Source organism: Trichechus manatus, unplaced genomic scaffold, assembly GCF_000243295.1.
Source record: "Trichechus manatus latirostris isolate Lorelei unplaced genomic scaffold, TriManLat1.0 scaffold00219, whole genome shotgun sequence".
NCBI lineage: Eukaryota > Metazoa > Chordata > Mammalia > Sirenia > Trichechidae > Trichechus > Trichechus manatus.
In genome coordinates, this window is record NW_004444155.1 from 2217550 (window position 1) to 2232788 (window position 15239).

General features: G+C 51.5%; 1 protein-coding gene across 1 annotated transcript in view; it reads right to left on the minus strand.

Annotated features, from left to right (window-relative positions):
• PAX8 (paired box 8) overlaps positions 1-14882 on the minus strand; it is a gene marked incomplete at its 5' end in the record, with an annotated part of 27598 nt that extends 12716 nt beyond the window's left edge. Inside the window, 7 exons of the mRNA XM_012559220.2 lie at positions 4602-4808; positions 5272-5392; positions 9831-10006; positions 10285-10410; positions 10790-10878; positions 12201-12398; positions 14689-14882. Of these exons, the coding sequence (XP_012414674.2) occupies positions 4602-4808; positions 5272-5392; positions 9831-10006; positions 10285-10410; positions 10790-10878; positions 12201-12398; positions 14689-14882 (1111 nt within the window). The remainder of the gene's footprint in view (positions 1-4601; positions 4809-5271; positions 5393-9830; positions 10007-10284; positions 10411-10789; positions 10879-12200; positions 12399-14688) is intronic.
• Between the last annotated feature and the right edge of the window lie 357 nt (positions 14883-15239).

The following is a 15239-nucleotide window of genomic DNA, read 5'->3' on the forward strand; positions in this document are numbered from 1 at the left end:
CAGTGCTGGCCTAGGTACTCTCCAGGGGAGGGCAGTGGGGCATACTGGCTCTCAGGCTACCTACCTGCCAGTGCTGGCCTAGGTACTCTCCAGGGCTCCTTCTGACCCTGGTGCCCTGCTGTCACAGGGTGCCCCTCCTGCCCTCATCCTGCTCCTTCCCAACACCTAACCCTGCTGCTCCTTGAGCTTTGCAGCTCAGTGGCCAGAACATCAGGACAGGTGCTCCCCTTAGGCCATGATTTAATTTAGCTCACAGGTGCCCCACATGGGGCCCCTTCCCATAAGAACTAGCCCTCAAACTGCTCTTGGAAATGAAATTCATTGGCCTTACTCCCCTGTATTCTGAGAATTTAATGTTCCTCTCCCCTCAGTCACCTAATTTTCTCCCAGTGGGCAAAAGTGTCTCAATCAAACACCAGAGTAGACCCTGAAAGCTTCCTCCCATGAAACCTGGCCCTCCTGGGAAGACTGGAAAGACCTTCTCAGGGCCACCCTTACCTAGACTGTAGCACCACAAACTCTTGTAGCAGTACCTTGACACTCTGTCTGCTCTGACTCCTTAAATATGTGGTTTCTTCCAAAAAGCCAAGAACTTTGCAACCTTCTTGGAAATGAAGCCACAGAAGCCATAAAGGGAGGTCTCTCCATCGCGGCCTATCCATGCCCTCTTATCTACTTAATTAAAAGAGTCCCTGGGTGGTACAAATGGCTAAGTGCTGGACTACTAACCAAAAGGCTGGCAGTTTGAACTCACTCTGAGGTACCTTGGAAGAAAGGCCTGGTGATCTGCTCCAAAAGGACACAGACTTGAAAACCCAATAAAGTGTAGTTCTACTCTGACACATGTGGGGTCACCATGAGTTGGAATCGACTCAATGGCAACTTTCCTTTAATCATATTTTTATCTATGGTATAGAATTCCATCTCCTCTATACTCTAATATACCTCAAATGTGGCCCTATTTTTAAGAAGTTGACATAGGCACAGGTTCATTTTGGCTGGTTGTGGAATGGGGTTCTATTAAGTGTTTCCTATAAGAAAATACTAGCCCCCCAGAAATGTTGGTAAATATTCTAAATATCGGTAAAGATGAGGGTCAGAAATCTATTACCTGGAGGAATTCAAGAGGAGGTGAATTCATACAATTTTACTTGCCCCTTTTGATGTCTGCCCTCTCTGTGACCCCTTTTCAATGCCTTATCTTGTTCTGATAGCAAGGAGAATTTATGGCAATCCAGAAATCTCTCTGGCAGGACTAAATATAATTTTGCACAAAAGATGGAGGAGGGTAATGAACTTTGAAGGCCTCCTCTGTGATGAAGCCTAACTCAGAGCCTTCTGACAGCTGAGCTGCAGCAGCCAGGACGGAGGTGGCCTCAGAGCACAGTTCTGGCCAGTGTGTTGGGAACCCGGATTGGGGCATCCAGAGGGAACTGGCAGGAATGCTAGGGGAAATCCTACTGTTCCCCATACTCTGAGGTCTCCTTTCTCTTGGCTGACTGGGGAGAAGCTGAGGCCCAAGAAGGACAGCCACCATGGAAATTGTTATTAGAGCCACTGGGCTGGGAGGGGAGGTGGCCCCAAGGGGAGGCTCTGGGGAGCAGCTAAGAATTTCAGGAAATGGCAGGGAGGGTCCTCAGACAATCATTCCAAGGAAGGGGAGCTGGGAGGGTCGGGGTCCTTAGGAAGTTACTCAGAGGAGGGGGGCCTGGGAAAGTTAGGGTTCTTAGGAAGTCATTCAGGGGGAAGGAGCCTAGGAAGGCTCATACAGGTTAGAGCTGAGCTGATTTTGGAATGAAAATTCGCCAGGTCCTCCCTTCTCTCCCCTTGTCTGCAGCATTGCCTAGGGATAATCTGTTCTCTCCTTTCCTTTGAATTTACTTTTTCATCCTTTGGGTAGGTTTCCAGGCCCCCAGATTCTTGAGCTCATTCCCGTCCTAACTTTCCTCATCTTGTGAAGTTCCCCCACACCCCAAGTCCTCTCCCCATGGCTCAGCCACATGCTAGGTATTTAGGTCCAATCTCAACCAGAGGCCTCAGGTGGACAGGATTTAAGGAGCTCTAGCCAAGCACCCTGGACTCAGCCATCATCTGCCTGGTCCCAAGTGGTGGGGCTGGGTCCGACTCTGTGAACTAAAGCCTGATTGCTTCCTGTTCTTGGCAACCTGCCCACAATCCAAGCCCCTCCAAGCCTGGGCACTGCCTTACTCTTCTCAGAGCCCCCGCCTCTATGCTGAATCTTCAACCCTCGGGCTGGGCCTTGCAGCCAGTCATCAGCCTTCATAGGTGCTCACACCCTGCACTGCACATCATCTGCACCTGGCTTGGCAGACCCACTTGCGTAAGGATGTGCCAAGGCTGCATATTTGGCATTCATTGTCCAGCTCCAGGCCAACTGCTGCCTGCATGACCACCTGGTGTCTGAGGCCAGCTGTTTTGCCCAATGGTATGGATGAACTCTAGTCCTGAAACTGGTCTGGAGAGTGGGCATGTCCACTCCAATAGGAGCTGACATAAGTTAGAAGTGTCACTCTGATGTGACTGCATGTTGACAGCAGATACCTGAAGCCCTAAAAGGGTGGCAAGAAGTGCAGAAGGTGTGGGGGCTTTGGGGACACGGAGTTTGCCCTGGGTTGTTCCAACTGCACTTCATACCATAGCATAAGTCTGTGCTCTCACATATCAGCTTCCACTACCATTCGCCCTCCCCTCTCCTCTCAGCTGGTCTTGCCAAGCCTCTCCGCATCATGCACAGGAACTGAGGAACCGCTCCCCATCATCAGATGCGTCCTCCATACCCTCATCTCTTACCTGCTTCCTTACGACCCTCAGGGCCCCAGCCTGGCATTCACATGAGGCTCGCAGGCTGGCCAGTGATCAGGCCCGTCCACCCCACAGCAGACGTGAGCCTCCTTTCCTCACTTTCCCCCTCCCCACCCCATCCCATTTTCTCTGGCTGCCATCATTCCATTCAGCTCACGGATTTTTCTCCTTTAATCACTTTGGTCAAAAGAAATGACCCATCTCTGCTGACTTCACCCTCTTCTGAAATTTCCAACTCTGAGCCGACACTTTCTTCCTCATTTTACCCTTTACCTCTGTTCCCACCTCTTCCAAGGGGACCTTCTACAGTAGACATGGGGATGCACAGAGAAAAAAAAATCTAAGTGCCAGACAGACTGACTGAAAATATGGTCAGTTCTAAGGAAGAATTGATGGATGAATAAGGTGACCTTGTTGGCCCTCCGGGCCGGCAGAGATCTTGGTCTGGTGCAGAAGTTTTCAAATCCAAGGGCTTTCGAGGAGCAGGGCTCCGACTTCAAACAGAGCAGCTCTCATTTGTCTGTTTCTCATACTGGCTTCTGCAAAGGCGTTCATTTCAAGAGTGCAGTGGGGCCCAACAGATGTGAGATCCACTGGTCCAGGTCAACTGTCTGACTCTGGGTCGTCTCTAGAGCAGCTCCCCCAGCATCCCACTTCCCTCTGTTCTAACAGGTAGCAAGGGTGAAGCGGAGGAGACATTCACTCTGTCACTAAGTACCCACACTCCCTGCAGGCAGCTCTACTGTTAAGACAATTTTTCCTTACGCTGAACTGGAATCTGCCTCACATCTGGCTTCCTCCACTGGTCCTGGTTCAATGCCTTGGGCCCTCGTCCGAAACAGTCTCATTCCTGTGGAAGCCCTTCAGGTATCTGAAGACTGTTATGGGTCTATGCCCCTGCCCACACTCCACCTCAGGCCTTCTCCGGCCTGGCCAAACACTCTCAGTTCTTTCAGCCATTCCTCAGGCCCTGGCTGCTAGGCTGCCAAGTCGACCACCTCAGGGGTCTGACCCACATAGCTCAGGCCTAGCCTCACCCTGCTGAACACCATGCTCCCATTCAGGGACCTTCACCAGGCCCTTCCCCTCCCTGGGCCTGTGTTCTCATCTGTACAAGAGAGGGTTTGCGCTAGTCGGCCCCTAAGGTCTTCTAGCTTTTACTTTTTTGAAGGTCAATGAGTTTCCTGATGGGAAGGCTTCCATCCCCCATCTCCCAAGTTGCTGAGTCACTCTGAGTTCACCCTGTTTAAAAAAGTCTTGAGTGTCCTCAGTGGAGGACACTATTATGATGAGTATGAAGACAGCTACATTATGGGGACTCAACTGGGACTGACTGACCCTCTGCTTCTTTAGAAATCTGGTCCAGAAATTGGCTCCAAAAAGCCAACGGCTTTTTCCCTCCAAAGTTTTCTTCTTTCTTTTTCCTTTTTACCAAGACCAAGAGTTCATCGCTTTACAGTGTGTGGCCCCTGGCCTCCTCGGGGTCCCCACATTTCCATGGGGCCTTGGGGCAGGATGCTGGAAACCTGCCAGGTACCCACTTTCCTGGTATCCCAGAGTTCCTGACCCCTCCCGAGGCCTGACTTGGCCAGCATGGAGAAACACGTCTTGGCACCTCCAAAAGTTGCCAGTGGAATTAGGGAACAGGGTGAAGGGGGACGTACCTGGAAGCCATAACTGGGGCTGGACCCAAACCAGGGCGACAGGCTGCTGGCCCTGAAGACCCCCCCTCCCACCCCCCATGACACCTGGACGGCCCAGGAACCTCCCAGTCGTACCTGAGAGGAGGGTCTGGCCCGTGAACTGCCCGTACACGGAGGCAGCATGGGGAAAGGCATTGAAGGACGGGACCGAGGCACCGGCTGGGACCCCGGAGCCGACTTGCTGCAGATCCAAAAAGGCGGAGCTAGATAAAGAGGAAGGGGTGGAGCTAGAACTGGACACCTCGGGGGTTTCCTGCTTTATGGCGAAGGGTGAATGAGGATCTGCCGGAGGGAGGGAGACAACAAGGAGAGAGGGGTGTGAGATGATGGGGTGGGAACATGCACAAACTAAACCATGAGATGTGGGGAGGGGTGCGGCAGGTAGGGCGCTGGGGCAGGCAGACCTGGGCTCCTCTCTGAGTCTGGGGGTGGGCAGGGAGGGGCCAGAAGGTGTTCCTCAGGTTGAGTGAGGAGGAGAGACAGAAGCTCTTCCTCCCTGTGTACTTTCTGCTGTGTGGATACAGTGACTGCGACAGTGTGTGCCCTTCTCTCCCCACGGTGGGGAGAGATGGCGTGACCCTCTTGACCCACCTTGAGGCCCAGCCAGCACAGCGCACGACTCCTCACAGGCCCAGGGCCCCAGTACGCCTTCCTCCTCAAAGCCAGCCAAGCTCTGCCTTCCCCTGCTCTCCAGCCCACCCTTGCAGCTGGGTCCAGATGACCCAGGAGATTCTGGGCTCCATACCTGCCACCACAGGGTACGTCTGGTGAGTCGAGAGGTTGCGCCCCAAGGGTGTATTGGAAGGGGTCAGGGTGGCCTTCCCATCGTCCAGGGTGCTGTTGAGCAAGGGCAGTGGGTAGAGGCCCTGGAGAAGAAGGAGAAGTCAGCACACAGAGTGGCCCAGTGGGTCCCCGGCTTTGTGCTCCCAGGCAAGCTAGGGCAAACAAGCCTTTCCAGAGACCCTGCAGCCAGTCTGTAGGACTTGGCAGCCCTGATCTCCCAGGAAAAACTCCTTTCCTCATTGTCCCCTTCTTCCTTTTTTGACTTCACTTAGCGTGTTTAATCTGTTCTCCAACTGATGGCCCTGCTGTCCATCTCCTAATCCCAGGCTCAGAGTTTCCCTACTGTATCCCTGGCATTCAGTGTCCCTGGTGGGATACAAGCCCGGGAATCACATAGAGTGCCTCCTTCAAAGGAGCAAGCCCTCGTTGGAATGCTCGTCTCCTTCCTTGTCTCCTCACACTGTTTGGCCTCACAGAGTATAAGATGGTGCCAAAGGCTGGGACAGTCAGAGTGCTTCACCATTATCAATTAATTTCATCCTCTCCAGACAGGAAACTGAGGCACAGAGAGGTTAAGAAACATATCATACTTCCATATGGGGCAGCCAGGATTCAAACCCAGGCAGTGTGGCTCCAGTGTCCATGCTCTTAACCTCTGCCTAAACTGGACAACACAGTGACCACCCTGTATATCTGCAGAGTTTACATTAGAGCTTTGCCTAGGGTATCTTGATTGATTCCCCCCAACAGTCCCATGATGTGGATAGAGTGAATCATGTCTCTTTTATATGTGGAAAGCCTGAAGCCCAGAAGAGTAAATGTCCCAGATCCATATAATAAAACTGGGACTAAAACCCAGGACTACTGATCCTTCAGTATCACGGCAAATGCGGTACCCTATCAGAATAGATGGATTTATTCTTCTCTCCATACCCAAGCAAATATAAACCTGCAGGTTCAGCTTGAAGATGATATGTGGGAGATAATTTTACTCGAAAGGCCGTTTATCAAATCTTGGGAGTCTCTTTAAGAAGACCTCGTTTTGTACTCCCATCAGCCTCCTCTGACATTAGCACAGCTGTCTGCTAAGGTGCTGTTTCCAAAGAGAATCTGTTCCGTTAAAAGCAAGTGTGTTCCACCCCACCAGGGCCCCTCCTACCAGGGGAGCAGACAGCACACACAAGCACACACACCCTTGCCCACAAATGGGCCACACAAATCACAAATACACTGTGAAAAATATTGTGCAAAACTGAAATCAAAGGATGCTCCACGGTTACGTAACGACGCCACTAAAGGCAATGGCTTCAGTGATCTCCATGGAGCCAGGTTCTCTAGGGAGCCACAATGCTTTCTGGTTGCACGCTGGGCACTTCTGGAAGCTTCAGTCAATTCTGGAGGCCACCAGGGCACCACTGGCGCACGGCAGCAACTACTAAATGGGGCTCTGGTTCTGCGCCTTGCAAGGGGGCCTGGCTTAAGGAAACTGAACACAATACCTAATTTCTAGAGAGTGTTAAGTTTCAAATGCATCATGGATGTCTCGATTTGATACCAAAATATCTATTCAAAATCCTATAGCTGTCCCAAAATTCAGACAATTCAGTGAAAAAAGAAAAAAGAAAACCTAAATAGTCAAACACTTTGGTGATGCTGCACTGAACAGCTTAAATACCCACATGATTGACTGGATTTTTTTTACTAGAACTGAGGTTGAATTGGAGGGGCAGAACTTGGGCTCTGGAGCCTAAGAGAGGTGGGTTTCAGCCCTGCTTCTGTGATGACCAGCCCATTAGCTGTAGTCTACTTGGACTCCCTGAGCCTTGATTTTCTCACCTGCTGTATGCCAGGGATAATGAAATCCACTAATGTTTAAGCTGCTGTAAGGACTAGGGGAGATTTTATATACGTGTATGGAGTGCCTAGCACAGAATGCTTGGTAATAGTAGATGTTCAATAAACAGTTGTCGTAGATCTTACTATTTGAGGGTTATGTGAACAGTCAAAGGGTGCCAAATTCTGGAGCTCTGTCATCATAATATTCACATTTTGTTGATTTGCGTCTTTGTGCATTTGTAAAATAGAGGAACAAAAGCTGTGCAGACTCCTAACTAAGCCTGGTAGTGAATTAGCAACCAGGAAGGAGGCCACGTGATGTTTCTGTGGAACACGTTCTTGCTCATTTTTATACAAAAGATGACTATGTCTTTGCCCATCCTAAGGCAAGCGTGAGTACCCATGCTTCTCTCTCGGCTCCCCAAGCTGGAGGGCCTTCTCATGCCCATGTGAGAGGATAAGGAGTGCTGCTTTGGCAGCGAAGTCAGGCTTACTAGTGGTGGCAAAGGCAAGGGCTGTGGGCAAGAGGGGCCCTGGGCACAGGCTAGGCTCTCCCTGCCTCTCACACCAACCCAGGTGAATGAGTGAATGAGTAATGATTGACTGAGGGAGTGAATGAATAATTGATGGAAGGTCCCTAGAAGCTGCAAACGGTTTGCACTCAACCACTAACGTAAAGGTTGGCAATTAAACCCACCCAGTGGTAGCACAGAAGAAAGGCCTGGTGATCTTCTGTAAATAGTACAGCCAAGAAAACCCTATGGAGCAGTTCTACTGTATAACACATGGGGTCACCATCAGTCTGAATTGACTCAATGGCAATTAACAACAGCAACAGAACAACATGCTGGGCCTCAGTCTCTTCATCTGTAGGTTGAGGGGTTGGAGCAGTCCAACAGTCTTCAAACTTTCTGCAGGCTTCAAAGAATTTACATAGAAGTATAATATATAAAAAGAGATTACAGTGGACTGAATGAAACCAGGACTGAATGCCGTAACTGTCTCTTTCCCCCCAGCCTTCCCCCTACCTCCCTGGCCCTGGGTTATCTCCACATAACTGGAAAACTGGGCTAGGTGGTCACCGAAGTCCCCTCCAGCTCTAAGACTCTCTCATTCCAGGATCCCTCGTGTGTGTATGCCAACATGGTGCTGAGCTCCTTGTAACCATGCAGGGTCCCCTGGGGGACTCGGAATGGAGCCGGGCCCTAGGACATGCTTCTGTGACACAGCGGGTGGCCAGCGACTCCGTGGCAGGGTTTCTTTACCCTGCTGGGGTGGCTGGTGCTCCACACTTGGCTTTTGGCTCACTCTCACACAGCGGCTCCCTGCAGGCCCCCTGCGGCCCTGTTTCCCTCCCAGAGCCGTTGACCACTGCAGGCACTGAGGAGCACCCAGACCCTCTCCCTGGGGCTGCTGACGCCTGGCTTTCCCTGCATCCCTCGTGGTTGCCACAGCCCAGGCTGATAAAATCGCTGACGCAGATTGCCTGCCCAGGTGCAGGTGCTGGCATGTGTCCAGAAGTCCAGACAGTCACTGGCAATGTTTCAGCTGACTATTGGCATTGCCACCATTGTCCGACTCAGATCTTAAAGGCACATGGGTCTGCCTAATCTGGGATCAAATGGGAGTAAGCAAAGAGGGGTGAACAGAAGCCACCCTAAAGAATCTCTTCAACTGGTTGAGTTGGTGGGGCGAGTGGGAGGAAGACACTAAGACTGTTGACTGATAATAATGAGCCAAGCGGCCAGCGGCCCTAGAGTGTCTGAGTTTTGAATCTTCTTTCTGTTGGGCTCAGGGGGGAACTCTTACATCTGTGTCAGCTCTTCCCAGCAGTCTACCCGCTATCATCCATTCTGCCTGTCCTGAGCATCGGAAATAAAAATTCCCTTGTGACTTTGCAATTTGTTGTCCCACATTTCTCAACTCATTCATCTGTTCATTCATTTAATAAAACTTTATTGAGTATCTATTACAACTGGAGGGGTCCCTGAGTAGAGCAAATGGTCATGCTCTTGACTACTGACTGAAAGACTGGTGGTTCAAACCCACACCAAAACACCTCAGAAGAAAGGCCTGGTGATCTGCTCCCGAAAAGTCCTGGCTATGAAAACCCTGTGGAGCACAGTTCCACTCTTAACACACACGGGGTTGCTGTGAGTCGGAATCGACTTCATGGCAACTGGTTTGGCTTGGTTTATTATAACCGGGGCACGATATTAGGTGCTGGAGATAAAAAAAAATAAAACGTGTTTAAGATGCTGCCCTGTCCTTAAGAACCCCATTGTCCCTTTACACCTCTGTCCAGATCATTACAGTACCCCGTGGGTGAGAAGTGATTAGGAGGGCTATGTCAAACCTCCAGCGGCACGGAGGGGCAGAACTGCTTTCTGCGTGAGGGGCAGCAGGACCTGTGGAGCAGGGTGTGAGCTCTGAGCTGAGTCACGATGCCCAGGCAGAGAAGTGGAGAGGAGGACATGAGGACTGGGAGGAGAGGGAGGCAGGAGACAGGACATCCGATGAAATAAAGCTGTGGTCGGGTTTTGAGCTGCACGCAGCACATGCCCTGAGCCCATCGAAGCAAGTTCTGGGCTGGCTTTGGTGCAGGACTGCAGGCTGCTTATGGACCTTAAGAGCGCTCACAGAACTTCAGCCCCTGCCTCCCGGCCCACAGGCCCAGTGTCTCACCTGCTCGCCTTTGGTGTGACTGGGGGAGGCATAGGCTTCCTGGTAGTGCTGCCGCTCAAACGGACACTCGAGCGGCTCGAGGTGGTGCTGGCTGAATGTGTCCGTGCGATGATGCTTGCGGGGCCCGCTGCTGCTGGTCTGGGAGTCGGTGCTCAGCCGGCAGCTGTCCTGGTCACCTGGTGCCCGGGCAGGAGAGAGCTTTCAGTGGGACCCATCTACCTATCCCCTGCACCCAGGCTCTGTGCAGTCAGGTGGGCCTGGAGGAGCAGACTGGGCCAGGCTCCCAGACCCCAGGGGCTGTAGCCAGCTTAGAGACAGGCCATGCCACTCTGAGGGCTGGAGTTACAGAGCCATGACAAAGTCCTGGGCCATGAGAGGGGGCCCCTGTTTCCATCAAAGCCCCAGCACTGCCCTCCTGTACCCTCAGCCTGTCTCCTATCCCCTGAACACTCACTGTCATCCATTTTTCTTTTGCTGTCGCTGCCAGGCTGAGCGATCCCCAGGAGCCCGTTGATGGAATAGGTGGAGCCCAGGGAATCTGACTGCGGTGACTCCGGGGGTGTTACGGCTGAGCTGGGGACTGCAGAGGGTGAGAGAGAGAGAGTCAGAGCCCTGGGAGTGAAGTGACATACCTCAAAGCCCCAGCTGCCCCTGTGGAGGAGGCAGCAAGCAACCTGTGCAGGGCTGACCCCTGGTGAGGCTCAGAGGGCTTTCCTCCAAGGGGGCCATTGAGAGTCTTGGAATCAATGCTGCCTGAAGTTTTTCCACCCCTAAATATTTCTAAATACCTCTAAAGTGAAACTTCCCTGGGAACCAGGCAAGGCTCTGTACCAGCGGAACGGCTCATCCTACATCTAGGTTTATGAGTATATGGATGTGTATGTGTGGGCCTGTTGCTGTGTGATTCTGTGTATGTGTGGGTACATGTGTGCATGCACACAGGTCCAGTCAGCACTCACTCAGTGTGTGTCCTGGACTCAGGGACTTGGTGGCCACGCAGTTGTCCATGGGGAGGTTAAATGGTTGTTGCACTTTGGTCCGGATGATTCTGTGCAGAAGAGAGAAAAGGTCATTAGAAGTGGAGGAAATTGGTCTCATGGCTGCCCCAGATGCAGCTGCCTGTTTGACATCTCACTCGGGTATCTCAAAGGCACCTCAAACTCCACCTGTCCACCTTCAGAGCCATGACCTTACTCCTCACACCTAGTCCTCCCAGTGTCCCCATTTCATGATTGGCATCAAGGCTGAAATACAGGTGGGCTTAACATCTACCTCTCCCTCACTTTCCTGTAAACTCATCATCAGTTCTGTGAGTTTGACCTTCTAAACCTCGCCAGCATTTAGCCACCTCTCTCCAGCTCACTGCCAACACCTTCTTAGTCCGTGGCATCACCAGCTCTCTTTCCAGGATCACTCACTTGTCCACCCCCATCCACTTTTGTCTCTTTCTAATCTAGTCTCCCTACTGCAACCAGAGTGGACTTTCTGAAATGCAAGCCAGCCTCTTGCTTAACATTTGTCAAAGTCTGCCATTGCTCATAGGTCAAAGGCAAGAATATGCAGTAAGGCCACCAGCCTCTGAAGGACAGCCTCTGCTGACATCTCCAGCCTTCTTTCAGCTTCTTAGATATAATCCTATTAGCCACAGGGCCTTTGCGTATGCTATTCCTTCTACCCAGGGCTCATTTCTTTCCCCTTTTCCCCCAGTTAACTCTTACTCATTGTTTCTTCCTCAGGGACAGGCCTCCCATAACCTCCCTAAACTAGACCACCCTATGCTAGCTCACAGACCCTACTTAGGTCCCTCTCCCAAGCGGGACTTAGAGTTGCACTTCTGCAATTGTTTGTGTGGTTACTTGATTACAGCTTCTCTTCCCGTTAGACTGTAAGCTCTGCGAGGACAGGGATCATGTGTCTCCAGGACCTAGCACATAATGAGTGAGCTACACGTGAATGAGTGAATGAGTGAGTTAATGAGTGATGGAGGCAGGGAATGAACATGACTAAACAAATGAGTGAATGCTTGAATGAGGGCCAGGTTAGGATCTTGTGGCTAAGGAAATGACCAACTCAAGAAGATTTTTACTGAGTAAAAGAGGATTTGGTGCGTGAGGAAGGAAACTGCTGATAGCATTCCATGAGGGATGGAGGAGTGCCCTGGGGGATGCCCATAGAATGGGATGGGTGAGGAGGCAGGCAGGTATGATACCTGCCCTGTGCCTGGGGTGCTCCCTGCCTGATTCTTCAGCACGAGACCCCTTTGAAACTCCCACTTCACTCAAGCCAGTCCCTTCATCAGATCTCTTTCACGATTCCCCTAAAGCCCAGTGATTCCCAGCCTCATCTCAGAGGCTGCTGTCTCTCTCTTACCTGTTGATGGAGCTGACACTGGGCACGGTGTCGTTGTCACAGACACCCTCAGCCAGGAGCCGGTCTCGGATCTCCCATGCAAACATGGTAGGATTTTGTCGCTTGTAGTCCCCAATCTTCTCCACCACCTTGGGGGTGGCCACCTTGGGCTTGGAGCCCCCTATCACTCCAGGACGGATGCTGCCAGTCTCATAGTACCTACTCCAATAGAGAAGCCCAAAGAATTACCCAGTAAGCAGGTGGGGTGTTTGGGCAGGAATTGAACCTGAGACTCTCGTTCCCCTCAGAGGCTTCTGTGGAGGGTTACGGGGTGAAACATGCCCCTGAAGCTAGCCTGAAACACCTTATGATCCCAGGACTATCTGTTTCCCTTACTTGGGTAGGTTTATACTGTTGCTCAGTCAGAACCCTCTGCTAAAGACCTCATCCTGGGATGCCTAGCTTCTGTCTTTCCCTTCTCTCTAGCCAGTCTCCTATAGCAGAACACTTGCAGGAGCCATCTTATGGGCCACAAAAGATTTTCCTTCTCAGAAAGGAAATCTTGGCCTGTGTACTCTGTGTGAATTGTAAGTTCACAGTGGTTTCTTCAATCAGGCTTCTCTTAGCTAAAACATTACTTACTATTCCGCTTGACCATCTGATTTTACACCTATCCCGGGAAGTGAACTGGGGTCACTGGGCCCTCTGCCCTGTCTTGCTGGTTCACTTTTCCCTTCCACTTGTCTAAGCCTGAGCTACAGCCCTCACCCCTACCCCCGTCCCTGTTGAAATGAGACTCTTCTACCAGGCTACTTGGTTCCAGTTCAAGCTGCTCTTTTCATGAACTCTGGAATCCCAACCTGGCTTTTAACCCTGGCCAGGTCCTAGTCCTTAAACAAGCCTACTCTTCCAGAGTTTCCACTTTGTCCCTCCAACTCCCTACGTGGCCCAGCTAGCTGCCTTGACAGCTTGATGGTCTATGTCAGGACATCCTCCCTTGCTTGTGGAAAATCTCTGTCTCTTCTGCCATGGGGATAAAAGTCTGGCCCTCCAAAATTCCATTCACTTATCACTGCAATCCATCTCAGGAGTCCCATCTCCCGACCCCAGCAAAGGAACACACTTTTCCCTGACAACTTCAGTCAAGCAGCCAGAGCTTTCCACGATTCAATTACAGTTCAGGCCCCTTTGTCTTGTCAAGCCAGGGCTCTTCGTACTTCCACACATGAGGTGGGAAACAGGAACCATACACTAAGTTGACTCAAATCCTGAATCCTCAGGTGCAGGGACGTTTCTGGTGGAAGTAGCTTTCGAGATTAGAATATGTGGCTACCTCAGCACAGAGGTAGGCCTTTGCTTCTCCTGGTCCCTGCTGAACCTTTGGGTCAGTGGTTCTCAGCTCTGGCTGAGCATTAGAATTACTTGAGGCAATGCTTGTGCCCACTCCCCTGAATTTCTGATTTAATGGTATGGGGTGTGACCTAGACATTGACAATTTTTAATTTTAATTAAGGCTTTCCAAGCGATTCTAATGTGCAGCCAGAGCTGTGAATCACTCCAGGATCTTGTAGTTCAGTGGCTGTCAAGCCTTAGCATTTATAAGTATTACCCGGTCACACCATAAGAAATACAGCATCCAGGTCTGCCTCGCAGAGAGGCTGATTCAGTAGGACTGGGCTGGGGCCTAGGGATCTGCATTTAATCAGGTAATCTCAATGATTCTTTTGCAGGAGCTCTCAAAATTAAGGCTCAAGAAGCACAAACTCAGACCTCCTTCTTGTAGGGACTAGGCTTGGACAGCCACCTCTGATGGTGTATTCTTTCCCCGGTGGGTCCATTTTCCTAGGTCTCTGCGGGGAGGGGGGTAGTTTGGGGAATAGCAATGTGGTGAAATCCATGTGAAATTGTTCACTGTAGATGAGTAAGCACAAGGGAGCCCATACTTACCTTGCTTCCCGGGTCATCCACCCCTGTCAGGGATTGTAAATTTGAAAAGAGGCTTTGATTCTGTAGGAAGGTGCTGTGGGTTTGGGAGAGAGACAGATGCCAGCCATACCTAGAAGCATAATCTTTGATGTGGTGAAAAAATGTGAAATTGTTTACCACAGATGATCTGGTAAGCAAGGTAAGCACCATGCTTACCTTGCCTATTGGCTAATCCACCCCTGAATAGAAGATAGGAGTCTCCTACTTCAGGAGCAGAGAAGCCTATAGAAAATGAGAAATAGGGTGAAGGGGGAAGGGAAGTCGGAGAAACTAAAGGAAAGAGAAATGAACAAAGAAGCAAAGAAGGGCAAGAAGAAAATCGGAAGAGCAGCAGAATGTGGCAGGAGGGCATGGCTGAGAAAACACGAGCCCCCAAACATCAGACACCCTGCTCAGGTCCCAGTGCCAAATCTGGACGCCAGGGAGCTGACCTTGAGTTCTAGAGAGGGATGTCAGCAGCAGGGTGGGCTGCAGAGGGAAAGCCCTACAGGAAGGTGGCGTGTGGGGTGAATTTTGTGCTTACCTGCCGAGGATCTTGCTGACGCAGCCATGGCTGACGCGGAGCTGGCGGGAGATGTCACAGGGCCGCACGCCCTGGTGGGCCAGGTCTACGATGCGTTGGCGCACCACTTCTGGCAGGGGTCGGCCGTTCACAAAAGCCCCTCCCAGCTGGTTCAGCCCTCCGTGGCCTAAGGAGACAGCAGTCCCAGGGACAGTTGGTCAGGGCCAGGCAGGGTGGTTGGGTGGGAATTAGCCCATGAGTGCAGGTGGTGTACGTGAACATGCCTGTAAACACGTGATACCTCTACCACCGTCAGGCCCTCTGGACTTGCCCTGCCACCCTCTCCTGTGTCCCACCTCCCAGGAAGGCTAGCACAGGTGGGTGTGTGATGCTCAGGGATGAGGCTGATGGTTCCAGAGGGTGATATCATGATCTGGTCACCCTTTGGGGCTGCTCAGTCTGCTTTCAGACCCTCACCTCCTCACCCCATCCTTTCCTTCCCTCCCTCTGAAAAGAGCAGGTATAAAGACTTGGGGGTCAGGTCCTTATGCACTGATACTGAGCTGTGTCAC